Source organism: Sinocyclocheilus grahami, unplaced genomic scaffold, assembly GCF_001515645.1.
Source record: "Sinocyclocheilus grahami isolate Dianchi unplaced genomic scaffold, SAMN03320097.WGS_v1.1 scaffold337.1, whole genome shotgun sequence".
NCBI lineage: Eukaryota > Metazoa > Chordata > Actinopteri > Cypriniformes > Cyprinidae > Sinocyclocheilus > Sinocyclocheilus grahami.
This window is the reverse complement of record NW_015505516.1, coordinates 483,110-507,613: the sequence shown is the minus strand read 5'-3', so window position 1 is coordinate 507,613 and position 24,504 is coordinate 483,110. Positions and strand designations below refer to the sequence as shown.

At 37.5% G+C, this 24,504-nt stretch overlaps 2 protein-coding genes across 4 annotated transcripts in view; both read right to left on the bottom strand.

Annotated features, from left to right (window-relative positions):
• LOC107602876 (alpha-1,3-mannosyl-glycoprotein 4-beta-N-acetylglucosaminyltransferase A-like) overlaps positions 1-17,457 on the bottom strand; it is a 49,658-nt gene extending 32,201 nt beyond the window's left edge. The window contains exons 1-2 of the mRNA XM_016295487.1: positions 17,309-17,457; positions 16,618-16,916 (exon numbers count right to left, since the gene is read on the bottom strand). Coding sequence (XP_016150973.1) covers positions 16,618-16,711 — 94 coding nt within the window. The 5' untranslated portion in view covers positions 16,712-16,916; positions 17,309-17,457. The remainder of the gene's footprint in view (positions 1-16,617; positions 16,917-17,308) is intronic.
• Positions 17,458-21,058: 3,601 nt separating this feature from the next.
• LOC107602906 (protein CREG2-like) lies at positions 21,059-24,442 on the bottom strand. Of its 3 annotated transcripts, XM_016295525.1 has the most exons (5): positions 23,746-24,442; positions 22,742-22,911; positions 22,500-22,613; positions 22,074-22,094; positions 21,850-21,909 (listed from the first exon to the last, which is right to left on the bottom strand). In XM_016295525.1, the coding sequence occupies exons 1-4, from the start codon at positions 24,163-24,165 to the stop codon at positions 22,076-22,078; spliced, it is 723 nt and encodes a 240-aa protein (XP_016151011.1). In that variant the 5' UTR covers positions 24,166-24,442; the 3' UTR covers positions 21,850-21,909; positions 22,074-22,075. The 3 variants fall into 3 exon arrangements, with proteins under 3 accessions (XP_016151009.1, XP_016151011.1, XP_016151010.1); XM_016295523.1 differs by lacking the exon at positions 22,074-22,094 and having other exon boundaries at positions 21,059-21,909; XM_016295524.1 differs by lacking the exons at positions 21,850-21,909; positions 22,074-22,094 and adding an exon at positions 22,126-22,174.
• Between the last annotated feature and the right edge of the window lie 62 nt (positions 24,443-24,504).

Here is a 24,504-nt window from a genome sequence, read left to right as displayed (position 1 = left end):
TCAGCATGAAGAGGAGCGAGAGAGGAATAGAGAGAGAAGGAGAGAGAGAGAGAGAGAGCGAGAGAGAGATTGTGGTCTGAGGCAGTTCCAGTGGGAAGTGCCCTCTGCTAGAGCAGATTAGCCTTGGGTCCCGCCGCCTACTTTATTTGCAGACTCAACATGCTGTGAGTCAGACCTCACCCTGAAACGAGACCTCGCATTTAAGACATCTAAAAGGGTCTTGGGGCTTCAAGATGCTCAATGTTTTCAAACGGTCAATCAACTTTGATTTTTTTAGCGAATCCAAAAGCTCACGGTTCAATTTCTGTGAGGATGTTCACGTCCAATTTGCCACAAGAACATCAATTTGTGTCTAAGTAGAAATGTCAGACTCTCTTCATACAGACAGGAGCCTGATCACTTTGAACTTCTGCTATGACAGCTGAAGAATGACTGTTTGTTTGACCTCAGCAAGTCTCTCACAGGTTTCTTCTTGATCTCTCTTTTATCCTAAGCTTCTACAATCCCAGCAAGCTCTTCATCTTACCACAGAGGGGGGTTTGTAAGGATCCAGCATCTCAGCATTTCAGTTTCCCCTTCAGCTACAGTAGTGCAGGGTTTACATCCCGTGTTCTTGGCTTGCATTTCGGGTCTCTTCCCTTCTTTTCAACTGTGGGCTCTTTTGGACTCTTAACATACATTTTGCACTCTTACTAATTTATTAACTAGTAATTTGTATACTAAAACTGTCCAGCAGTGTAAGATAATCAAATTAAAACTTTTTCTGAAATGTCATGAATGCTTCTACATCATCTCAAATTTGAAACATATTTGCAAATAAAATGCCCAAGAACTTTATCTTGCTAAGACTAGTTTCATAGTTGCATATGCTTATTTGTATGTCGCGTTGGATGAAAATGTCTGCTAAATTAATGAACATAAAATTTTATTGTAAAACAATACATATCTTTAAACATTCTGTTTTGCATCACTAGAGAAAATTACAGCTTGACTGGAAAATATGTACCACACATATTTTGTTCATAGATTATATATTTTTTGTTTGTTTGTTTTCTTCACACATTACACTGCCAATGAAAAATTTGATGTAAAATTTTTTAAAGAAATTGCACTTATTCACCAAAGATGCATTAACTTTATTAAAAGTGACAGTAAATAAATGTTTAATGTTACAAAAATATTCTACTTCATTTGAGGCAGTTTCGCTGTTCAGATACAGTTTACACACAAAACTGCAGAAATATAGCAGTTGCTAAACCAGTTTAGATCTGTACAAGATGATTAATGCATGCATGCTGTAATACTCCATCAAAATACAACCATCTAAAGCCGCATGGGATCACAACAGCTCACTGTGCTCAATACTATATTACTGATCACGTTGAACTGTTACTGAACTTCTCTGTGGTTTGGGCAGGCAATCAGCCAGTGCTATAGGGAAACTCTCATATTCCCAAAGATAATGGCTTCAGTATGTTGGAGAGTAAAGACACTCCATCCAACAATATCAAGAGCATCACATTACACGTTTGTTAGCAGATCAGCAGATTTTCTTAATACATCCGACACCATCGGCAAACAAAAATGTAAATGTTAGGCCTGTGTGACTATAAAGAAAACAACACTGCCCTGAGTGTGTGTTCAAGCTTCTAGGTTGTAATCCGAATTAAGGCGGCACACTTTAAAGAGCTGCGGGCCTATTATATGTTAGTCTGTCACAGACACACACACACACATGTTAAATAAGATGCAGCATAGTGCTGCAGCCCTGGGCAGAGAGCTTGTTGAGGGCTGAGTGATGTACAAGAGAGAATGGATGTGTACACATGCAGCTGTTACCATCCTTAAGGGCTTTACACAACACACAGGATGACAAAAACACACAGGATGACAAAAATCTGAACAGCTCGGTACTCATTTTAAAACATCTATGCACACTGGGCTACATTAGACAGAAGAAATTAATACTTTCATTCAGTAATTCAACTGATCAAGTCATTTATAATGTTACAAAGGATTTCCATTTCACATAAATGCTATTCCTTTGAACTTTGTTTAATCAAATAATTAAATGAAAAATTTTCAGCAGCAAAAAGGCATATTAGAATTATTTCAGAAGGATCATGTGACACTGAAGCCTGGAGTAATGATGAGAACAATTATTTTAAACTGTAGTATTGTAATATTTTTAAATTGTAATAGTTAAATTTACTGTATTTTTTTATCAAATATATGCAGCCTTGGTGAACATTAGGCAGAATGTCTTTCAAAAACTAAAAAAAAAAAAAAATTACTAAAAATCTAACTCCTGAATAGTCTCATTTTCTCAACCCGAAGCTCCCTTCTGAGTACACTCGGACCATTCATGCCGCAAAAACAGCTCCTTTTGGAAATTTTCATGATACTAACGTCAGAACCTCAGCACTTCACTTCCTGTGTTCACATATCAACGCCTCTGCAGTATTTAGCAACTTCACCATCCTGAAGAACGACAGCATGAAATACAGTTTCACATGAAGCTAGCCAACTCAATTTAAAGAATTCTTATAGTTTGATAACGTGAATAACTTGTATAAATGATGGACGAGGCCGAGCTACAATCACTTTACAAGTCTGTTAGTCAGACTTCCCAAAAACTGACTGATATGATTTCAGGCTTTTACATTACAACTTATTGTATTAGTCTGCCAAAATACTGGCCTCATAATCACTGAGAAGAGGGGAAAATATAAAGTAAAAAAAAATAGTGGTCGACCGATATATCGGCCGATATTTGGCATTTTTTTAAATATCGACATCTGCCGATAAGTTTTCCTGTTTGGCCGATGCGTTCGAGGCGGGACACGACGGACTTTTATTTTGACGGAGCTGACAGTGGCAGCGCCTGAGCACACAGTGCTCACATTCTCCCTCTTGTTCGCCGTTGTCGTTAATAGTTCTGTCTAATACGGATAGAAGTCTGTCTAATAATCAGTTAGAATGGTTAAACAAAGGAATTATGTGTACAAAAAGTATTATAACGATTGCTTTTATATTACTAGTAATAGAAAGGCAAACATTATAATACTTTCTTGTTTGCCATCAGCATTCAGCAAATACGCATTTATATAATTTAAACAGATCTTTGAATGACTAATGAACATTTAATTTCACAAAGCTTGCAAACTTAGTCGGATCCAGTTGTGAGATCTTGTGAAGTGTGCATTTGTATCCTGCACGATCGCGTGTTCTCTGCGTGACGGTCGGTCCGTGCGAATGGAATGCGGACAGGAGTTCAGCTTCACTGGAGATGCGCGGTTGACAAACTTTAAAAACGTGATTTCAAATTATGCTGCGCTTTATGCATTTGCCCATTGCATTAATTAAAATTATATCGGCCATCGGGCACCCTGCTTTCCAAGATATCGGCATCGGCTGTCAAAAAAACAATATCGGTCGACCACTAGTAAAAAATATGATTTTTTTTCTAGCTTTTTTAGCATTTGGATTATAGATAGAAAATGCTATATATTAATAAAATGTATTTTTTTTATTTAAATAATTTTAAGCCATCCTGTGGTCCCCTAGTGGGACCTGGCCTCTTGGTTGACAACCACTAGTATAGATTACTTTTCTAATAGCTCTTTACTGCATTACAACATCATGCCAGCATCAGATTATAGCTAATTTCGCAAGAATCTACCAACCAGCCATGAAGGACAGTCGACCTTTAAATCACCATTACCCTAGTGTCTGTCTCAATCACAGAAAGTCCATTCAATATCCTGACAGACTGCAGTCACTTTAAATGGATTAGCACATAAACTGTTGCACATCCCAGTAATCTTGTTATCTTTTCCCCCTGCCCCTCCATTCCCGCCTCTCAGGCCTCTACCCAGATGTTCATATAGAAAGTACATGTGATGGATGAGCCAAAGTGTGTGTGCGCATTTTCGGAATTTCGGTGATTGTGTTTCAAGGCACGTCGAACCTGTCGGTGTATAATATAGAAGTATACAAAAGTCCCAACCTAGTTTTAAAATCCATTTGGTTTTGGATTAAGCTTATTTTACTAAGAGCTGTTGATTTACATAGTGAGGACAAAAAATGGACACATTGTCCAATCACGCTGTCAACCACCCTGCCAACAGAATGTTAATGAACCGCTCTAAGGAAAATAACCTAAATCCTTAACCAAATGGGTTTTAAAATGGGAATGTTCATCCTGTATTTTATTACACTTAAACATATTTGATGTGTCTTGATGCACAATATCTTATATCACCAAAATGCAGACACATGCTCTGGTTCATCATCCAGATACGCATCTAGAGGCATCATCATCAACAATCACTGTATCTGACAACAGAAAACAGCATCAGCAACCCATTAAACTTATGGAATGTGACATATGCACAAGTGAAAGAGAATATCGAGGTGGAAATTAAGTAGGGCAAGAGCTGATTTTATCCATTGGGATTTGACTGGAGTCTAAAGAGGTGAAATATGTTATGCAATGAAATAAGAAATATTGCAGTCATCTGTATATTAATCGCAAAGTAAACCCTGTGTTCCCTACAACGAATGGCTGACTGTACATTAGTCCACTTATTACAATATTAAATATGCAAGAACAAGAGTGTGGAATGATATGAGAGACAATAAACCATCACAGTTACTTACGAACAATACAGTTATTATAGGAAAAATACAATTATTTTAGAAAAATTGCTTGGCTGATGAATGCTGTGATTGATCAGAATGAAGTATTTGATTATTGATTAAAGGTGCAGTCACAGTGAAACTTTTTTTCTATGAAATTTTACAGGCAAAAAAACTTTGTTGGTCTATGCGCCAAATTCATGTGACCATCTTGACCACGAGCAACGTCTGCGTGAGGAACTTTTTTCCCAGTCATGCAACATTTGGATTGTGCAGCTTCCTATTTAAATTACTAGATTTCACCTATTAAATTCCGCACCTTAAAAGTACTTTTTCCCAGCTATGGGGCCTTGGTTATAAAAAGAGTTGTTTCTGAGACAGAAAAAAGCATAAAATGTTTAGAGAAGAAAATAAGCTTTTTTTCACATTTATAGTACAGTATTTTAAAATTACCACAGCATCAAGTAGCCTAACATTTTTGCCTGGGTATCAATTTTATGCACTGTAAATTTGTTATTGTAGGCAGAGCTTCTGGTTTTAGGTGAGGAGAGTGTAGTGATGACCATGTGACCTTTTCTTTATCCTTCTCTTTCCCGAGCCCTCTCAAACTCAAACACACCTCAGGAGCGCTGCTCCAGCCTTTCACTCTCGCCCCTCAGGGATTACTCGGGGGTGAGCACTGAAATTTGTCATGAGAAAAAAAAAAAATGTCACTCACAGAGGACATCAGTGGAAATACTTAACTTGTGGAATAGCACAGAGAACAGAGCGGCTTCAGAGGGACTGGCTTTGTTCTGTCGTGTGATGGAGAAACGCACTACAAAGAACAAAAGATTAAAGTCCATAGGCAACCACATCAGCAAGAGAAAAAACAAAGCTGCTTAAGCCCCCGAAACAAGGTGAAGCCAAGAAGACTTTCAAACGGCATCATGAAATATGAATCAAAGTGCCGAAATGCAGTTCAGTTCCATCATGGGAATATAAGTTGATGTTCTCACAGGGCCAGCAGGTCCAGAAAGTCTCTCAGCTCACAAGCAGCAGGTTTTTGGGTGAAACTCCTGGAAAGTCAACATGAAACAGTGTTTGCAACCAATTTTACTCCTATAGGCCTAATCTGAAACTATCTATCTGGTGAGCTACAGCAAATCTACAGAGGGATGAGTGTTTAACCAATAACAATAACAGCACCCTTCAAGCTGTCACCTGCAAGCAAACATGAAACATCTACCATACAGTAGCAATCCTTTACAGGTTTTTGCATTCCACTGTGCTGCTTTTCCATTGCTTTATCTATGTAAACATGTGTTTGATGGATGTGTTTGTCCATTGCACTCACGTCTTGCATAGTGTCTCACACATGAAACGCAGTGCTCAAGTTAAAAGAAGTTGAAATTGAGTCTCAACTTTGCATTTTATCCCATTCCACTGCCTGCATCTTGTGTTTTTCAATGCAAAAACGCATTCTGTGTGAATAGTACATCAGGAATTAGCCGGATCATGTAAAATGGGCCAGACCGCATGAGAGTTTCCTAAAACAATGGAAAAATAGCCATTTAACCAATATTCAGCATTATCTAAATGCCTGTGTGACTTGGGTGATGTCAGCTGAAATAGAAATTCGTTACATTTTAAACAAACATTACCAAAGATGTTTCTTTAGAGCACCATGCACCAATTATTCATTCACAATTAGACCAGAAGTGTGCATTAAGAAATTAAAAATGGTCAAATTTGATTGCATGTTGCACCAGACATCAGCCTAACACCACAGGAAACAGATGAGCTCTAAAAACTGAGGAGTTTATAATTTTAAAACAGGACGCCTCTAGTTGCATTAGACTGGAAATTAAATTTCACTATTTTTTTAATGAACACTGAATATTAGAGGAACAGGAAGTTATTAAAAAATGTTTTTTTTTTAAACTCTCATAATACACACAAACACTTTTGAGAATCACTGGGACAAGAGTCCACAGCAGTACAAAAGTCACATCATCCACTTCTCATCGTGTTTGAATTCATCACCACTGGGCTTGTTTAAATGACTGAAGCTAAACATTAACAGACTATGAATGAGGGAATAAGGAATGCAGACAAAGGAAATCTTTCCCCTCTCTGCCAGTTAGCATATATGCCACATGCAAGGTACATGTAAAAGCTTATAAAAAAAGCGGCATCATGTCGAAAAATCAGATGATAAAAATGTAATATACTTTATGTACTGCCCTGTAGGGATGCGCCGACCCGATATTCATATCGGGTATCGGCTCCGATAGTGCCATTTTTCTCGGATCAGGTATCGGTCAGACAGGGCCGATCCAAATCCGAGATTTTTTTTTTTTCTCGATTGTGCGAATTATTCTGTTACTTCTGAAGCCATACGATAGCTTAATGTGAGCTACATGTGAATATTTAAGTCCTTACATTAAAGTTCTCACAAACTCTTTCCTCTGCTGTGGCTGTCAGTCATTCGTTCAGCCTTTAAACCCTGGTCGCGTTCGGTTACAGCAGTCAGCTCGGTAAAGCTCTTGCCAATATCATTCTGTGTTCCCATTATACTTGATTTGTAAATACATGTCTATGATTTTACAAAAAATACTTTATCTTCTTGCCGGAGTTTAATGTTGTTTTGTTACTTGCTACCGGGTGTCTGTGAGAACAAAACACGGGCGTAGAAAAGACTGTAAATAGTTTTTAACGTGCACAGTAACTGAAATTTAAAACTGTTAAAAGAAAGGCTCAATAACTGTTGCACAGATATAATACACTACGCATAATTTCTCTTCCCTTTGTGCTTTGCAGTTTTTAACACGAAGCGCTTACAATGTGCACATCCGGTGTGCAGAATGATGCGCTTGAAGCAACACGGCGTCAGGCTGTGACGTCATAATTCTGCACACCGGATGCGCACATTGTAAGCACTTTGTGCTCATAGACTGTATAAAAACAGTTCGTGCTGCACTGTATTTGTTTTGTTCTATCGTATCTATCAAATGTTGTTGCCTTATTAAAAAAATTTGCTATACATTTAAAATAAATGTATTTTAATTTTATAGTATATACACTTCTATATAAATACATTAATTAATGTTTTTAATGAATGGATTTTATAATAATACAAATAGCAATGTGCAACACTTTTATTTGTTCCCCACAAAATATTGTTTCTAGAATAACTTTTGCTGCCAAATAAGCCACTAACCTAGTTTGTGATAAATTTTTGTCATAGATTATAAATATAAATAGGCCTATATTTTTTCATATTTGTTTATTTTATTTTTCTTTATAATGAAGTAGTCTGTATCTAGTAGATTGTGAAAGAATGATTATCAGTTCCACACACTGAGATATATAAATTCTACATTTATTTAAATGAGGAAAAAAAACTTCACTGGTATCGGATCGGTATCGGCCAATACCGAACCCTAGGTATCGGAATCGGTATCGGAGGCGAAAAAGGAGCATCCCTAGTGCCCTGTAATAGTGTATTCATCAATTAAAAGTTCCTCTCCTTTGAGAAACCTAAGAGAGAACCAAAAATGATATTTTATGTAAATTCAGTATTCTGTCTTGTGGAATGCATGTAAATATCTGTTGTATCAAATAGCTTCATCAGAACAGTAAAAAAGGTTATGATCCATGTTATTAACACAAAAGACACACATCTCACAGATTCTGCAATCGGTATGAGCTAAATTTTGTATTTATATAAACAAAAATGGCCATAACATAAGCAGATCAATGACGAAATCTGATGAGAGAATGGAAGATTATCAAATAGCTGTAAATCGCATTAAAACACACACACACACACACACACACACACACACACACACAAATGCAGTATCCATAAGGAAAACATCCAGGCAGGCCAAGTGCACATATGCAAACATCGAACAAAGATGACAGGACTCTTATGTTGTTTATAGTATTTTTGTTAAAGTCAGCATAGCAGTTCAATATTATTGCATGTTGGAAAAAAGCCAATCTTTGTCTGTCATATTTTACAGGGTTAGGTCACCACTTGATGACCAATGTAAAAACTAGGTCCTGATTCTCATCCAGCTGTGATGGCAGTCTGGGAAACACTTTTCAATCCACTTCCTAAACTGACTCACTATGCCAAACTAACCGCCCTATCGCGATGCAGATGAGCCATCTGTCTCATTTCTTCGCAGTGCCTTTTTGCTCTCTGTCCAGCCCTCGTTCTTCAGGCCTCTTCCTGTCACGGTGTCCCTCAGATCCGGCCCTGATGAGACGCGCAAGCTGTCAAGCACTCCTGGTTCTGCTTACAGTGCTTTCTGGCTCTATTTTGTTCCCATTTTGATGTTTGGACCTCGAGAGCTAATGCCTGGCTCTATTAGCCGTGTGCTTTGATTGGATTAAGCATTTCTGTGAACCGATATAGGAGACAACTATATCGAAAGTAGAACACGGATGGGAATCATGAGGAATCACCTTCAAGGCTGCATTTATTTGATCAAAAATATAGTAAAGTAATATTGTGAAATACTGCTACAATTTAAATTAATAATATATATCTTAATACGTTTTAAATTGTAATTTATACTGTGATGTCAAAGCTGAATTTTCAGCATCATTACTCCAGTCTTCAGTGTCACATGATCCTTCAGAAATCATTCTAATATGCTGATTTGATGCTCAGGAAACATTTATTATTATCAATGATGAAAGCAGTTGTGCTGCTTAATATTTTTTGTGGAAACCATGACGCGTTTTTTTCAAGATTCTAAAATAATAAATTATTAAAAGAAACAGCATTTATTTAAAATATTTTTGCAACATTATAAATGCCTTTTCTGTTACTTTAGACAATGTAAATGCATCACTGTTAAAACAAAGTAATTTAAAATCTAAATTTAAAAGTATTTAAAAAAATTTATTGACCTCTTAACATGTGAAACGTAAAGTAATAATAACAATACTAATAAAAAAAAGGGAAAAAAAAAAAAAAAAAAAAAAAAAGATTGTCCTCCTTGAAGTGGATGCTGATTGTCATTATGAAGATTTTTTATATATATATATATATATAAATAATAATGATTATTAATGGAAAAGTTAATTACTTAAAAAGGGGATAATATGATGGTACCAGTCATCTAAATAATATATACAAAGAGAACAAAGCCTACAGCAATAGCTTTCATTCCCACATATAATGTTAAGATATTTTTGCTCATGTGTACAGAAATGTATGAACCGTAAAAGTGGGTATTGGCTCTAAACAGCTAAATAAAGGCAACACATTTTTTTTTGTAGACTGACCCTTCCAGTAGTATTTTAATAAAATGTTCTAATAATGAAACCAAAACCAAACTTCTCATTCTAGATTCCCTAATCCAACAGAGAAATAATGTACGACATTTTTTTTCAAACTTCATACCACCTGACATAAGAGTGTGGGAGAGAGAGAGAGAAAGACAGAGCGAGGTGACACAGGGAGACCAATAACACCTGCCAGGAATGACAGCACAGTGACAGCTCTCGAGAACCGCCGCCGTTGGCACTGGAGAGACAGGAGCGCGTGAGGTGGTGAAACTGAAAAATGTCAAGGGCTGGAAACGTACAAGAACTTAACGACAATGAATGCGTTCACCAGCCTAATATGGAGGAAGAATGGTGGGGATGCCACAGTGATAAGAGTGCAATGGTGACTCAATGAGGACTTGTCTGGAACGCTGACAGCAGAATGATCTGGAATGATCCTGGAGGCAGAATAGGGAATTGTGCATCACTCAGAACGAGTTGATAGTTATTAATGAGAGCATCATCAAGTCAGAAAGATCCATTTCTTTGCATGGTGAAACTCTCTCTCTCTCTCTCTCAAAGTTTAATATTCTTCCATTGTAAATCTCTATGTTTCTCTCTCAGCAGTGTGCTTAACACAACCCCCTCGCTCTCCTGCTCTCCTCTTGACAGAGCACGCGTGGGCTCCTCCCGAAGAAAAACAATTCAGCCCCAGCAAAAGCACAAGCAGTAAGTACTGTATATGTGATGAGCGCTGAGTCTCTCTTCTCAGTGAGCTTCATTAGAAAACGGCGGCCTTCCTCACCGCTTCTCCTAGGCTAATCACGCCTTCCCAGCCTGCTATTTTTGGCCCATTGTGCTTTCCACACACCCTGAGAAGAAAAGAAAATAGGAGGAATAAGGCAACGGTGCCGTTCATTTTAACCTCTGGTACTATAACAGGAGAGCAGCGGAATGATGTAAGGTGCCATCTAATTACTCGTTTGATTTAGCAGTCACTTTTATCCAAAGCAACTTTTAGCAGGCATATTAAAGTGACCCCAACAGCAACCTAGGGTTAAGTACCTCGATCAAGGGCATAAGAAAGAGTCACAGATCAGCCCTATGAGCTCTAAATATATAACTTTTCAGTTAAGATGGCAAATCTTTAACCATGCCACAGTGAAGTACAAAACCTGGTACTTAGAAATAATGAAAAATACAGTCAAATTAGTAATATTTTGAAATATTACAACAATTTGAAATAACTGTTTTCTCTTACAATATATATTAAAATGTAATTTATTCCTGTGATGCAAAGATGAATTTTCAGCATCATTACTGCAGTCTTCAGTGTCACATGATCCTTTAGAAATCATTCTAATATGCTGATTTGCTGCTCAAGAAATATTTATTATTATTATCAATGTTGAAAACAGTTGTGCTGCTTAATATTTTTGTGAAAACCATTATATAATGTCTTTACTGCCACTTTTGATCAATTTAATGAATACTTGCTAAATAAAAATATTACTTTAAATTTTTTTTTACTCGGCACCTATTTTAGAACGGCAGAGTACATTGTTTTAGTATATTTTATAATAATTACCAAAATACAGTAAAATAATGTAAGTTTCTGCTGTGGTATTGCAATTGTTATTGATAACAGAGCAATAATTGTAAAGTTAGATTTAACTAATCTCCCCCCCCCCCCTATTTTATTAAATCTAAACAAATATTAACATGTGACTTTAACATCATGATGCATCAGAATATCATAGCTGAATATTGATTGAATCTTCAGTATGGTGCCTCTTAGAAGTGGTTTTGACCATGCTAAGAAATGCTGTGAGTTTGTACTTATCACACACAAATTCATTAATAAAAGGATCTGAAATATAAAGAGTTTCTAATGAAATAGATATTTTATATAAAGTGGAAATGTTTTATCTTGATAGGACTCAGCACAGCCATATTTAACTTTCAGGTAACATTCGCTGTACACATGTACAAATCAATTACTATGACAGGCAACTGAAAATAAGCAAAGCATGCTCAGCTAGGCCACAAACACCAAGAACACCACAAAAAAACCTTCAGATCTGCTGAACTTCTAATCAGGCTGAACCTTGAACCTTAGAAGGCAATAACGAAGCAATCAGGCTGAACTGAAAACATTATACATTCGTTTCTCTATACAAACACCACTCAGAGAATCGGCAACAGAGTAGGGTTGTGACGGTGAGGAAATTTTCCCACCGGTTAATCGACGTGTGACAACACGGATAATACCGGTATCACCGTGGGGTCGGGGGCGTTCCCTATTTTCCTCACTTTCCTTCGCTTTTAAATAGCTGGCATGCACATTTTACTTTCACTTTCAAATAGCGGCAATTCGGCGTAAAGCAATTGTTCGTTTTTAGTTTGTTTGAATTTTCCCTCTTTTCCTTCGCTTTTAAATAGCTTAAAAGCGCTGTGCGTATTTTACTTTCACTTTCGAATCAGTGGCAATTCGGCGTCAATTGCTTGAATGCAACAACAAAATACAACGTCTAACTTACTTTAGCCTATATATAAAAATAGAACTTTTATTAACAAAACTAATAAAAATACACTATGCTATAGGGCAGGCTATGCCTAATATAAAATAACAAATAACTTGCATAAAGTAACCCATTTATTTTTGTAAAATAGGTATACAAAACATGTAGCCTATAATATATAACCAAATAAATAAGAAAGGTAGAACGTTTATTAGCAAAACGAATAAGAAAGCTTGGAGGCACAGCATACACCTTGATGTAAAAAATTAATTAATTAATTAAACACAGTTTAAATAACACTGGTAACACTGTGGAACCAATTAAATAAGAAACGAATGTTTAAAAAAAACTTCCAAAATCCCCTTAGATAAATGGCAAAAGTCAACAGGCTTTTCAAAATCCAAAATACTGCCAAACAGGCGCTTTTGCATTTCGTTTCGAAACTAAATTATCCGTGATCGTCTTGTCTGTCTCACCTCATTCTTCTTGTCAGTCAGCTCGACTCACTCTCCTCACTGGGTAAACTAAATCTGATCTGTGATGCGACTGTCGTTCGGCACACTGCATTGAGCAGCCGCGTTCAGTTTTTAAATGTAGTGTCTGTTCTTTTACTGAACTAAATGATTTTTATTACTATAAAAAAACTAAACGATGGTGGGGGTCGGTGCAGCGGTGGGCAAGTGACATAACTGTTTTTTTGCGGCTTAACAACGGTATCACCGTCAATCACGTCAAGCCTACAACAGAGCAGCAAGTCCAGGCGAGAATTATTCAGACCTGAGTGGCATCAAACTATGAAATAATGAGTCACTATATGCCCTCGATGACCAGGTTTCCGAGGTGTGTACATATGTGGGAGGGTTTCATGTCAATGAATACAGTGACTTTTCTCTCTAAAATTTTCCCGTCTGACTCTGATATTCAACTGCTTAGGTTGCGCATCACATTTTTTAGGATGTATCTTACATTTCTGAGAACCGTCCAATGAGCTGACACACAAGTGTCTCTTTGTACCTTAAAGCTTTAAACAGAATCTTCAACTAAATTAACCTTAACAAGATCCAGGATCAACAGCTTCTCAACGACAGGTTGAATATGATGTTATAAAACAGGTTTTTGGGGGAGAGGGAATTTTTCAGATTCCTCTCGAGGACTGTAGTCTATTCTATTAAAGGGGTCATATGATGCTGCTAAAAAGAACATTGTTTAGTGTATTTGGTGTAATGAAATGTTTTTATGCGGTTTAAAGTGAAAAAAAAAAACATTTTCCACATACTGTACATTATTGTTTCTCCTCTATGCCCCACCTTTTTGAAACGCGTCGATTTTTACAAAGCTCATCGGTCTGAAAAAGCGAGGTGTGCTCTGGTTGGCCAGCTATCCAATGCATTGTGATTGGCCGAATACCTCAAGCGTGAGACGGAAATGTTACGCCCCTCACATATGATGCCGTGTCTCGGCCGGAGCGACGAGACAAAAACATTAAAACCCATTACAAACGAGGCATTTGTTGCATCCAGTGGGGACATAATTACGGATTATAATGACTTATACAGTCTTTTTACGCGTTGCATTGCATTGCGCCGCGTAAACATAAAACTCTGTCTGCATTTGTGATCAGAGAAATTACAAACAACAAGTGCTACTCTACACTGCCCAAAACTCACGTTTGAATCATCAGTGGCAAATCCTTTAAATGAAAACGTACTTACGTGAGTCAGAACTGCCGGCATTGTAGTCTAACGTTACTCTCCCAGGATCAGTAAACAGTCCTCCATAAAATGTGCTGCACACATCTGGATATTTGGGTTAAACTGTTCTGGAACAGTGTTGTAAATACAACTTAACCACTGATTTGTAGTCGTGTCCTCTTTTGGAATATCAAACAAAGTAGTTTCGCTTTCACAACGAAAAACACAGCGGCCTAGCGTGAGGGGAAGCCCCGGCTTAGCGTGTGCGGGGTCGAGAACGGCGTGCCCGGCGAATCCGACGAATGAGCGGCAACCACATGTGACGACCCCGGGCTGGACTCCGCTTAGTCCACGGTGAAAGTTGATGTATTTCCTCAGCGACCAGCACAGATCAGCTCTAGGCATGACGAAGCGGATATCGTCCTCTTTTGGAAGACCAAACAAAGTAGTTTCGCTTTCACAACGAAGCACACAGCGTCTTCACGACATGGCGGCGGCAACAACAATACTACAGCGAGAATAAAAGTTACGCCTTCTTTCTTTGCGTGAACATTTGGGCGGCGTTATGCAAATCTTCCCACATAGCGATGTAGGTATGTTGGGGCGTGTTAGAACGAGCCGGTTTAGGTAGGTGTGGGTGACACTTAACTTTTATAAAGAATATCTCTTTGGATTTGAGACTTTAGTCTTTGCAACTTTACAGATCTTCTTTATGCACCAAGAGCTTGTAACACTCCAAAGAGAAAGGAAAAATTGAAATCGCATCATATGACCCCTTTAACCTCGAGTCAAAAATCCATATAACTTTATACAGTATAAATAAATGTACAGTAAAAGTCTGTATAATGTGAATGTGGAAAATAGAGACTTTTTAAATTCTTAGAGAACAAAATTCACCAAAAACAAATGACAAAAACAGATTTTGCAAAACAAATCTTACAAAGGCCAAAAATGTCATGCAACCCTAACTTGCATGAAAATGTAATAAAATATCGCAAATATCTGATATCTTACTACATCTCACAGCCATTACAAATGTTTTTCCATTTGTTTGCTTTGGGAATGCAAATGAGGGTGAATGCAAATTGGTCAACCTCTAGATTTGGCTAAATCCCAAGGAGAAAACTTGCATGAGAAAGAAGCAAGGATCTGAGTTTGGCAAACATCATCAACAAGCATACAGAATTGTACGTTCTGCTTTATACAACTCTAATCAATACACGGATGGATCTAACTAGATCGACCATAGAGCAATGAGCTGTCACAATGTGCTCCAGAGCCCATTGATTTCCAACTAGAGTGGTTTGGTATTATCCTAACCTGAAATTCCCCACATACTTCTCCGGAGTTCGCTTTACAAACTTTATGGTCAGAAAATATGAACTTCCTTTAAGATTAATGTCATCTAGTACAGCCAACTGGATGTGTTCTCAGACTGATGTCTGTGGTGCCTGATATCAGTTCACTGATCACCCCTTGTGGGATTTGAATCTGCAACCTTTTGGTCACCAGCCCAGCTATTTAACCATCAAGCACCTTGCAAAATATTACCACAGAATTCAATAGCTTAGGCCAAAATACCAGTTACTACAATTAATTGCTTCTATAAAATTTGCACACCCCACCGGTGCAATCAAAAAAAGTAATTCAACAAAAAGAGTCTTAATCTATTTGAAGGAACCTGCATATTAATTAATTAATTATACAACAGTTCTGGTTCTTATTCTAATTGAGTCAATATTGAGGCATTTCATGGTTATTTGCATCACTCCATTTGACAGTGTTCATGGAGTTTCAGAGAAGAGCATGGCTGAATTCATAAAGCATTAGGCGAAATGGACCCAAATAACGTATAACTTGCAGAATAAATTACAAAGTGTATATGCATCCGATGGACACTTTACAATCCCGAGGCCAAAGAAAAATGTGAATTGTTAGGAAGTAATGAACGCATGATGAATGGATTACGTCCGGATTTCATTTATACTATTCTCATCGATACTATATAAAATGCACTTCTTTAACAGTTGAAAAGTATGTTCTTTATTCAATTTAGTAGTACTTACTCAGTATTTGATTTCGGACGTTGCAAGTGTTTTATTTTACTCAGCACTCGCTCAGAGTGGGTTTCTCTCACTAGAGCGTGTCAAATTAAAAACCCAGAGCTGGAGCAGATTGATTACAGAACAATTTGAGTGAAGAGAACATCTCTGTAGATCCGTTCCACATGCACACACCGCTCCAGACCAGGTTTTACACCCGATGATGCTTGATGAATGGCAAAGTTTTTCAGTTTCTTATAGAACTAACAAACTAAAAGCCCAAATGTAGTCTTAACCCGTAAATTGCTTCATATGAATAACATTACATTTCATTAAACTGTTGTATAAAATTTGCACTCACAATTGTGATGTAGTACTGAATTTAAGAAACATTAGCGTCTAGCTCGTATGATACAGCATAAACGAATTAATCTCAGAGATGAACTTACTCACCTTTGCCATTTTGCCAAGCCGTGTACCAGGACAGACTGAGAAACGACGTGAAGAAAATAATCGCAGTGGCAACAGTTCCATGTCTGAGCCTCATCTCATTTCAGCGCCTCCCCTGCAGCTGCCTCTGGTCCTCCTGATCCAGGCGTGCATACGCGCTTCAGGGGAGCGGGCAGGAGCTGACGGGGGCCCGGATCATCTGCTGTCTGCTCCTCCTCTCGGTCGCTGCTGGAGTCACGAGGCAGCCCAGCGGAACTGAGGCATTTCCAGAGAAAGATGAGCAATCCTCATGCCTGCCGTTACTGGAAGAGATCATGATTAGATACAAAAATAATAATAATTCCAGATAGGCACAGACACCGACATGAAATCATATTGTTTTGGTTCCGTTATTTTTTGTGCGGTCTGCATCGACTACAACACAGTTAAACAGATAACGTAGCTGTTTAAATATGTATGCAGCCTTATTTCTAAGGACATGAAGCACCAAGAGACATACAGAAATACTGCAGAGGATAATTAATGGGGGGGGGGGGGGGGGGGGGGGGGCTGACTGGGTAAAATAAGACACTGAATTGTTAAAAACGGCTATATAATTCGGGGCTGTGAAATAAACAGAGTTGACTACCTGTCGGAGGACCCCAAAATATGCCAGACGGGCATGAGCAACAACCTCAAGTTCAACACTTCTTACCTTGCAGCCTGTTATTGCACAGAGTACCGGCGCAGCTCGATCTCGTCAAAACTATCCTGTCAAAAAACGAGCAAAAACACGTTTTGTGATGTTCATTAAAATAGTAAATTTGACGGACAGTCCTTCCAGAGTCGTCAACGGTGATGTGATCTCTCAATCAAGCTTTGTTGAAGACACACTTACATACTCACCCAGAACTATGATTGGCTGGAGTCATCAGACCCCGCCCATCGCTGCCGTTGATTGGCTGGAGTCAGCGCGCAGCTCCTATCTGCCGCCATACGGCGGACTGAACCCATTGCACACCCCCTCAGTAAAATGTACATTTACATTTAGCAGACGCTTTTATCCAAATGAGCACAATAAAAGCAGTCAAAACTAATAAAAGAACAACAACATATAAGTGCAAATGACAAATGAAAACCGAGGTAATTTTTGCAACACCTTTCGCAATTCTGTTTAAAGTATTGGGTGTCTATAAATTCCGGCTGAAACACTCTTCCATTGTCCAATGTGCAAATATTCCTCAACAAGCTCTCATTGCACGGAGACTGACATGTACTCTACATATTTTTCTATGAAATACTATATTTGATATCAGTGTTGGCAAGGTTACTTTGGAAATGTAATAGGTTACAGATTACAAGTTACCCTATCTAAAATGTAATAAGTAGTTAAACTATTTCAGTTACTTTACTAATGTAACTGATCACATTTGATTACTTCTCTAAATTTCTAACTGTTAATCATTTTCAAACATATAAAGCAGGCAGGGTTAATTTTACAGTGCTCAACACTGATTAGTCCTTCATCACTTGAATTAAGATTATAATCATTTCAGTTTAAAGCACAGCTAACACAAAATAAGACTTACTTTGAGGTCATTCTGAGGATAAGTACAGATTTAAAACCATAAGAAACAGTAGCAATGATACTGTTTTTGAAATCAAATCTTTGCATACAGTAGTTATGACAGGAAACACTGACATCTATCAATGCACTGGGGGAAAAAAACAGTTAATCTTAAAAAATAAAGCATATGCATAAATCCAAATAGTAAATAAAACAGTTATCGACTAAGCATGTCCTATTCTGTGTCCTAAACATTGGGTGTCTCACATCATTTACAGCAGTCACTGAAATTTATGAAAGGAATCAATTAAATCTGTATGTGTGTGAAAAAAATCAGACGTAAAACCCTTTGTATTTATTAACATCTTCATAAGTAACTGTAATTTAATTACACATTTTTTTATCGGTAAGTGATTACAATTACATTTATTTTATAATTAAATTACATAATTTAGTTACATGTAACTTACTCCCCAACACTGTTTGGAATAAGAATAGTCAGTCATTATATTATTTTAAATTCACATTTAAATAAGTACAGAAATAGTTTTACCACTGGGTGAAAGTGGTATATGCCTAATGATTTATTTGAATTTGTATGTAGTTTATTATTAATATTACTAGGAAAGTTACACACATACAAAAAAATAAATTATACGTTTCTATATTGCGTTAAACCATACTGTTTGTTTGTTTTTGTAGAGACGTAAAAGCAAAAAAATATAACATTATATAATGTGAATGTACATTTCTCTTTAGTGCACAATTATGCATAATACAAATAAATAAAAATAAATCATTTGCACTGAAAACACAGCTCACGCGAATTTTAACAAAGGCTGGATATAGATTTTTATCTTTATTAAAAAGTTATTCCCACCATATCAATGTCTTATTTTCCCCAGCACAGTAAATGTAAAAGCTTTCCATTTTCCTGAGAGTATTTCTACTACTCATATAATTATCATACTAACTTGGGACAAAAAAAAAGAAAAAACAGCCATATTTAGATGCATCTAGGTGTGCGTGTATGCTGTCTGAATGCAAGCGCCAGAGGGAATGCACATTTAATGAATAATTGATTGGCTTTTCTGACCTTCACTGTCAGATAGCTCGTGGGCCTAACCCTTTATTGTATGCAAACATCTGTCATATCTTTTCATCAAATTTCCCCTAATCCTGATATTTAAATATAGTGCCATTAAAGTAGTATTACTGCAACCCATATGAATTGCTTTTGTCTTTCCTGGTTTTTGCCTCTCATCTTCATTTGGCATAGTCATCTGGATTTGAAGTCCACTCCACAGACTGAGCTCTTTCCCCCAATCTATTTTTATTTATATGCTCTTCTCTTCTATTCCAACATTGTTTACAGCCAGCAATTCAGTCATACGGTCGAGCAGTACTACTTTGTGATGCCTATGTGATTATTTTTATTCACTGGTGACTCACATTGACAGCCTCCTTTTGCCTCTTATACGTCTCACAGAAAAGTTTGGATTACAAGAACTCGTACAGCTGAAGATAAAGCTGAAATCATTAAAATGGAGATGATTAATTATAACCTGCACAGACCATTTTTAATTTTACTTGAGCCAGATACCACGTTACATAAGACACTTTTGCTGAAGTCTCTTGGCAATACTATTTTAAGCTTAATTCTGTATTACATAATCATATTACTCCAATCAATCAATTTGTTCTTCATTTACATTAAAAGACTAAAACGCCAACCACAAAACAGCAATGACTACTCTTTCCACACAATATGTATTTTTTATATTTAAATTTGAATTGTGCAGCACATGTACCATTGTGAAGACGTAATGCAAGGCACAAACAGATATTTGAGATATTTCATTAAGGTGTCAATTACATTGTAATTGCGTAAGGTAGTGTAACATATGATGTCATGTACTGTACCATAAGTCGCTGTCCTTGAGAAGTATAAATGCAGACCTGAAACTGAACTTGAAAAGCATTAGATGCCATAAATACCAATGAAAAACTCTCTTTTGCACACACACACACACACACACTTCAGCTGTTAATGAAATGTCAGACCTACAATACAGTAAAGTGGGTTTCAGAGAAAACAGGCAAGAACTCAACTATTTAATATATACCTTTTCTTTGTGTACTAAAGTATGAAGGCCTGTGGTAGATTTATTTAGCATGAGTGATTTGTTTATTTATAATGAATGAATGGCTTTCCTTTCAATGCAGTGTCTACATGTGATAAAGATCTCTAACCTCAAGTAACTGTGAAATTGTTTTATAGATAATGTTATGCTTCCTTTAACATAACTTCTACAGTCAATAAATCCTCAGGAATATGTTCAGAGGCACTGAACCGGCATCATGGCCAGAAAAAGAAAGAAAAAACTACTAGTTGAAAGTAGTTTGTAACAAAAACATAACCACCTTCTGTACACAATCAGGTCAATTCTGCTTGTACCGTTTTCACTATAGGATGTTGCTCTTTTTTCTCTCAGAAAGGCGTCGCTTTGAAATACTCCTCAAGCGGTATGACAGACTCCTCCAGCCCAGTCCTGCAGCCAAACCTGCTGCAAAACCAGCTTCATGAAGAACCAATTATGTCCAGGGGGCCACTTCTTCATGACAGGATGCCTAAACAAAGCACACACCAAAACTGACATATATTTATTTGCAATATTGCTTACCCGATACTTTCTCAAAAAGGATCAGAACTGTCATTGGGGTGGTACCTTTTCAAAAGATTCTAATATGCATTATGCACTAATAATATGAAGGTGAAAAATACTTATATTTCATATTACTCCAATCAATCAATTTGTTCTTCATTTACATTAAAAGACTAAAACGCCAACCACAAAACAGCAATGACTACTCTTTCCACACAATATGTATTTTTTATATTTAAATTTGAATTGTGCAGCACATGTACCATTGTGAAGACGTAATGCAAGGCACAAACAGATATTTGAGATATTTCATTAAGGTGTCAATTACATTGTAATTGCGTAAGGTAGTGTAACATATGATGTCATGTACTGTACCATAAGTCGCTGTCCTTGAGAAGTATAAATGCAGACCTGAAACTGAACTTGAAAAGCATTAGATGCCATAAATACCAATGAAAAACTCTCTTTTGCACACACACACACACACACACTTCAGCTGTTAATGAAATGTCAGACCTACAATACAGTAAAGTGGGTTTCAGAGAAAACAGGCAAGAACTCAACTATTTAATATATACCTTTTCTTTGTGTACTAAAGTATGAAGGCCTGTGGTAGATTTATTTAGCATGAGTGATTTGTTTATTTATAATGAATGAATGGCTTTCCTTTCAATGCAGTGTCTACATGTGATAAAGATCTCTAACCTCAAGTAACTGTGAAATTGTTTTATAGATAATGTTATGCTTCCTTTAACATAACTTCTACAGTCAATAAATCCTCAGGAATATGTTCAGAGGCACTGAACCGGCATCATGGCCAGAAAAAGAAAGAAAAAACTACTAGTTGAAAGTAGTTTGTAACAAAAACATAACCACCTTCTGTACACAATCAGGTCAATTCTGCTTGTACCGTTTTCACTATAGGATGTTGGTCTTTTTTCTCTCAGAAAGGCGTCGCTTTGAAATACTCCTCAAGCGGTATGACAGACTCCTCCAGCCCAGTCCTGCAGCCAAACCTGCTGCAAAACCAGCTTCATGAAGAACCAATTATGTCCAGGGGGCCACTTCTTCATGACAGGATGCCTAAACAAAGCACACACCAAAACTGACATATATTTATTTGCAATATTGCTTACCCGATACTTTCTCAAAAAGGATCAGAACTGTCATTGGGGTGGTACCTTTTCAAAAGATACTAATATGCATTATGCACTAATAATATGAAGGTGTAAAATACTTATATTTACCTTTATGATCCTAATATGTGCCTTTCAGGGAAAAATAAGATATACAATTGTACCTATTAGTTGTTGCACCTTAGGGTATTGCCCCAGAGACAGCTTTGCATCTTTTTCAGAGAGAAAAATCTTCTATTGGTATATGTAAATTATTCTAATGCAGAGGCAAATTTCAGACTAGACTGTTTGTTTATTAGCAATACATTTCAGCTGTAAGTATATGCACATTTTAGTTGCATCAGATACAAAAAGCAGCATATAAATAGAGAACAGCCAAGACAATATTAAGCAAACATTGGCAAAGATCGCCAATCATACTTTACCAACAGACACAAATGAACACATACCTTATGTTCAACATTAAAAGTATGAAGTGTGTTTAGCTGCGGTCACTGAAATGAAAATGTGTGCATGATTTATAATTTGCATAATTACCTGGAGAACATGGCTTCTTTGGCAAAGTCAAGCTCTTCTGGTCCCACCTCCACCATTTTACCAGTCAAAGTGAGTCTAGCACACCTGGGGTCCTCAGGGTCATAAACCTGCTTCCTGTCACAGGAAAATGTAGTCGGAAGACAAAATGCTTTAGATGATCATTATACAATGATCTCTTGTTTTGATATGTAAACATGACTTAAATGTAAAGGCTTCTCACTCCAGCTATTTCAGAGACATGCCTGCAGAAATCTCCCTCTGCCTCAGAAAACGTTAAGGAGGCAAAAGGGAAGCTGCGAGGATCCGTTACAGTGTTGTCCATCGGTGTCACATAAAAATAAGGAACGCCAGTGCTGTTGTCAGCTGGACCGTCGCTTACAGAGAAAATGTTTCCAAAAGGAAGTCCTTTAATCTAAAAAGATGACGGGGAAAGAAAACAGGCCAAATTACAGACATTTCATACATGCCTGCAATAAAACAAACTAAAAAACGTTTATGTGATAATGACTGGCTGAATGTACCGTAACTTTATTCCTTAAGACTGTAATACACTTAATACAGTGGTTCTCAACCTATGTCCGCAACAATATTCCCATGACTTCTTTAAGCCGTACATGATTTACTGGATAAAACGTTTTTCCAAAGCATTTTATTCACAGTTTCTTCCTGATAAAGTATTTTTAGAGTTTGGCATAACTATAAAAAAAATTTGCTTTTGTTATAAAAAAGCCAATGGTTTAAGATTTAATAATTTACAAGACTTTTCCAGGTCTAGAAATCACTATTAAAATTAGGCTACCTCATATATTATCCAGGTTTCCCAAGACAGCAAGAACCTGTGGCCAGCTGTATAAACATAATTAACAACTAGTTTGACTAACTAGTAGTTAAACAAGTGGTAATCAATCTTACTATTAGATTCAAATTAGACCAATATAAGTTATGTAACTGACTTAAAGTTACGACTAGAAAAAAAAGGAGATGAGAAACGTTTAAGACTAGCCTAAGCAATTTATGCAGCCAGCCACTGGATCTTCAAAGAAAAATAGCAGTTGTTGAAGAGGTTAATTAAAATTAATATCTTGATTGATTTGCAATGTTTATTTTAAATCGTTTAAGTCATCTTGAGGTCTGCTGAGGCCCCCTGGTGGACCCCCTTTGTTGAGAACTGAAAAAAATAGATCAAAGCTGTAAGTGAACATTGCGTTAAAGTAGATTCAATCCAACCTAGTAAACAAAGCAGCACCTGCTCCTGTGTGGAGATGGTAGCCACGTGACCCCAGTCGCTGTAGTGCGCCGTGTATCGCGCTAGTCTCGCCGTCTCCTCGTGCGGCGGAGGCACAGCGACGCTGGGCGCCACCTTCGCCTCCTCCATCCGGTACGAAAACACACGGGACGCGGGGGACGCGGAGGACGCGTCCTCGCTTTTCGATATCAGCTCGGGTTTCTTCTCTGAAGCGTCCCGGTAGACAGAGGACGGATAGGCTGGTTTCCAGATCCCGATATTATCGACGAGCACAGCGGGCGCCTCGTCGGAGTGCGTGTCCAGCTCTTCCTCCTCCGCCGCATCTCCGGCGACAGCCCACGACACCGCGCTCCGGGTCGTGTAACTCTCGCCGACACACAGCAGCGTCGTCAGTACAGAGACGAGATGAAGCAGCAGCATTGCGTTCACATTCACCCGCGCTGCGCCCTTTCAAACTGCATGTTTATTTCGCCACCATGGGTATGGCGTTACATGATAGTGGCCTGAAACAGCGACACCGGCTGGCCCGCCTGAGAACCGCAGCCGGTACATTTACCCCACTGTAAACTAAACATCGTTTCCACAAAAACACGGGTAATTTGATATTGCAATAGTCGTCTTATGAGATAAATTTGTCAGTAAAATGTACATAAAAATTACATAAAGTCAATATTGATAAGACAATAAATATAGTATAAACGGGATTTTTTTGTACTGATTGTAATCTGTCAATACCAAAAATTGCCATGGTATCAAGAA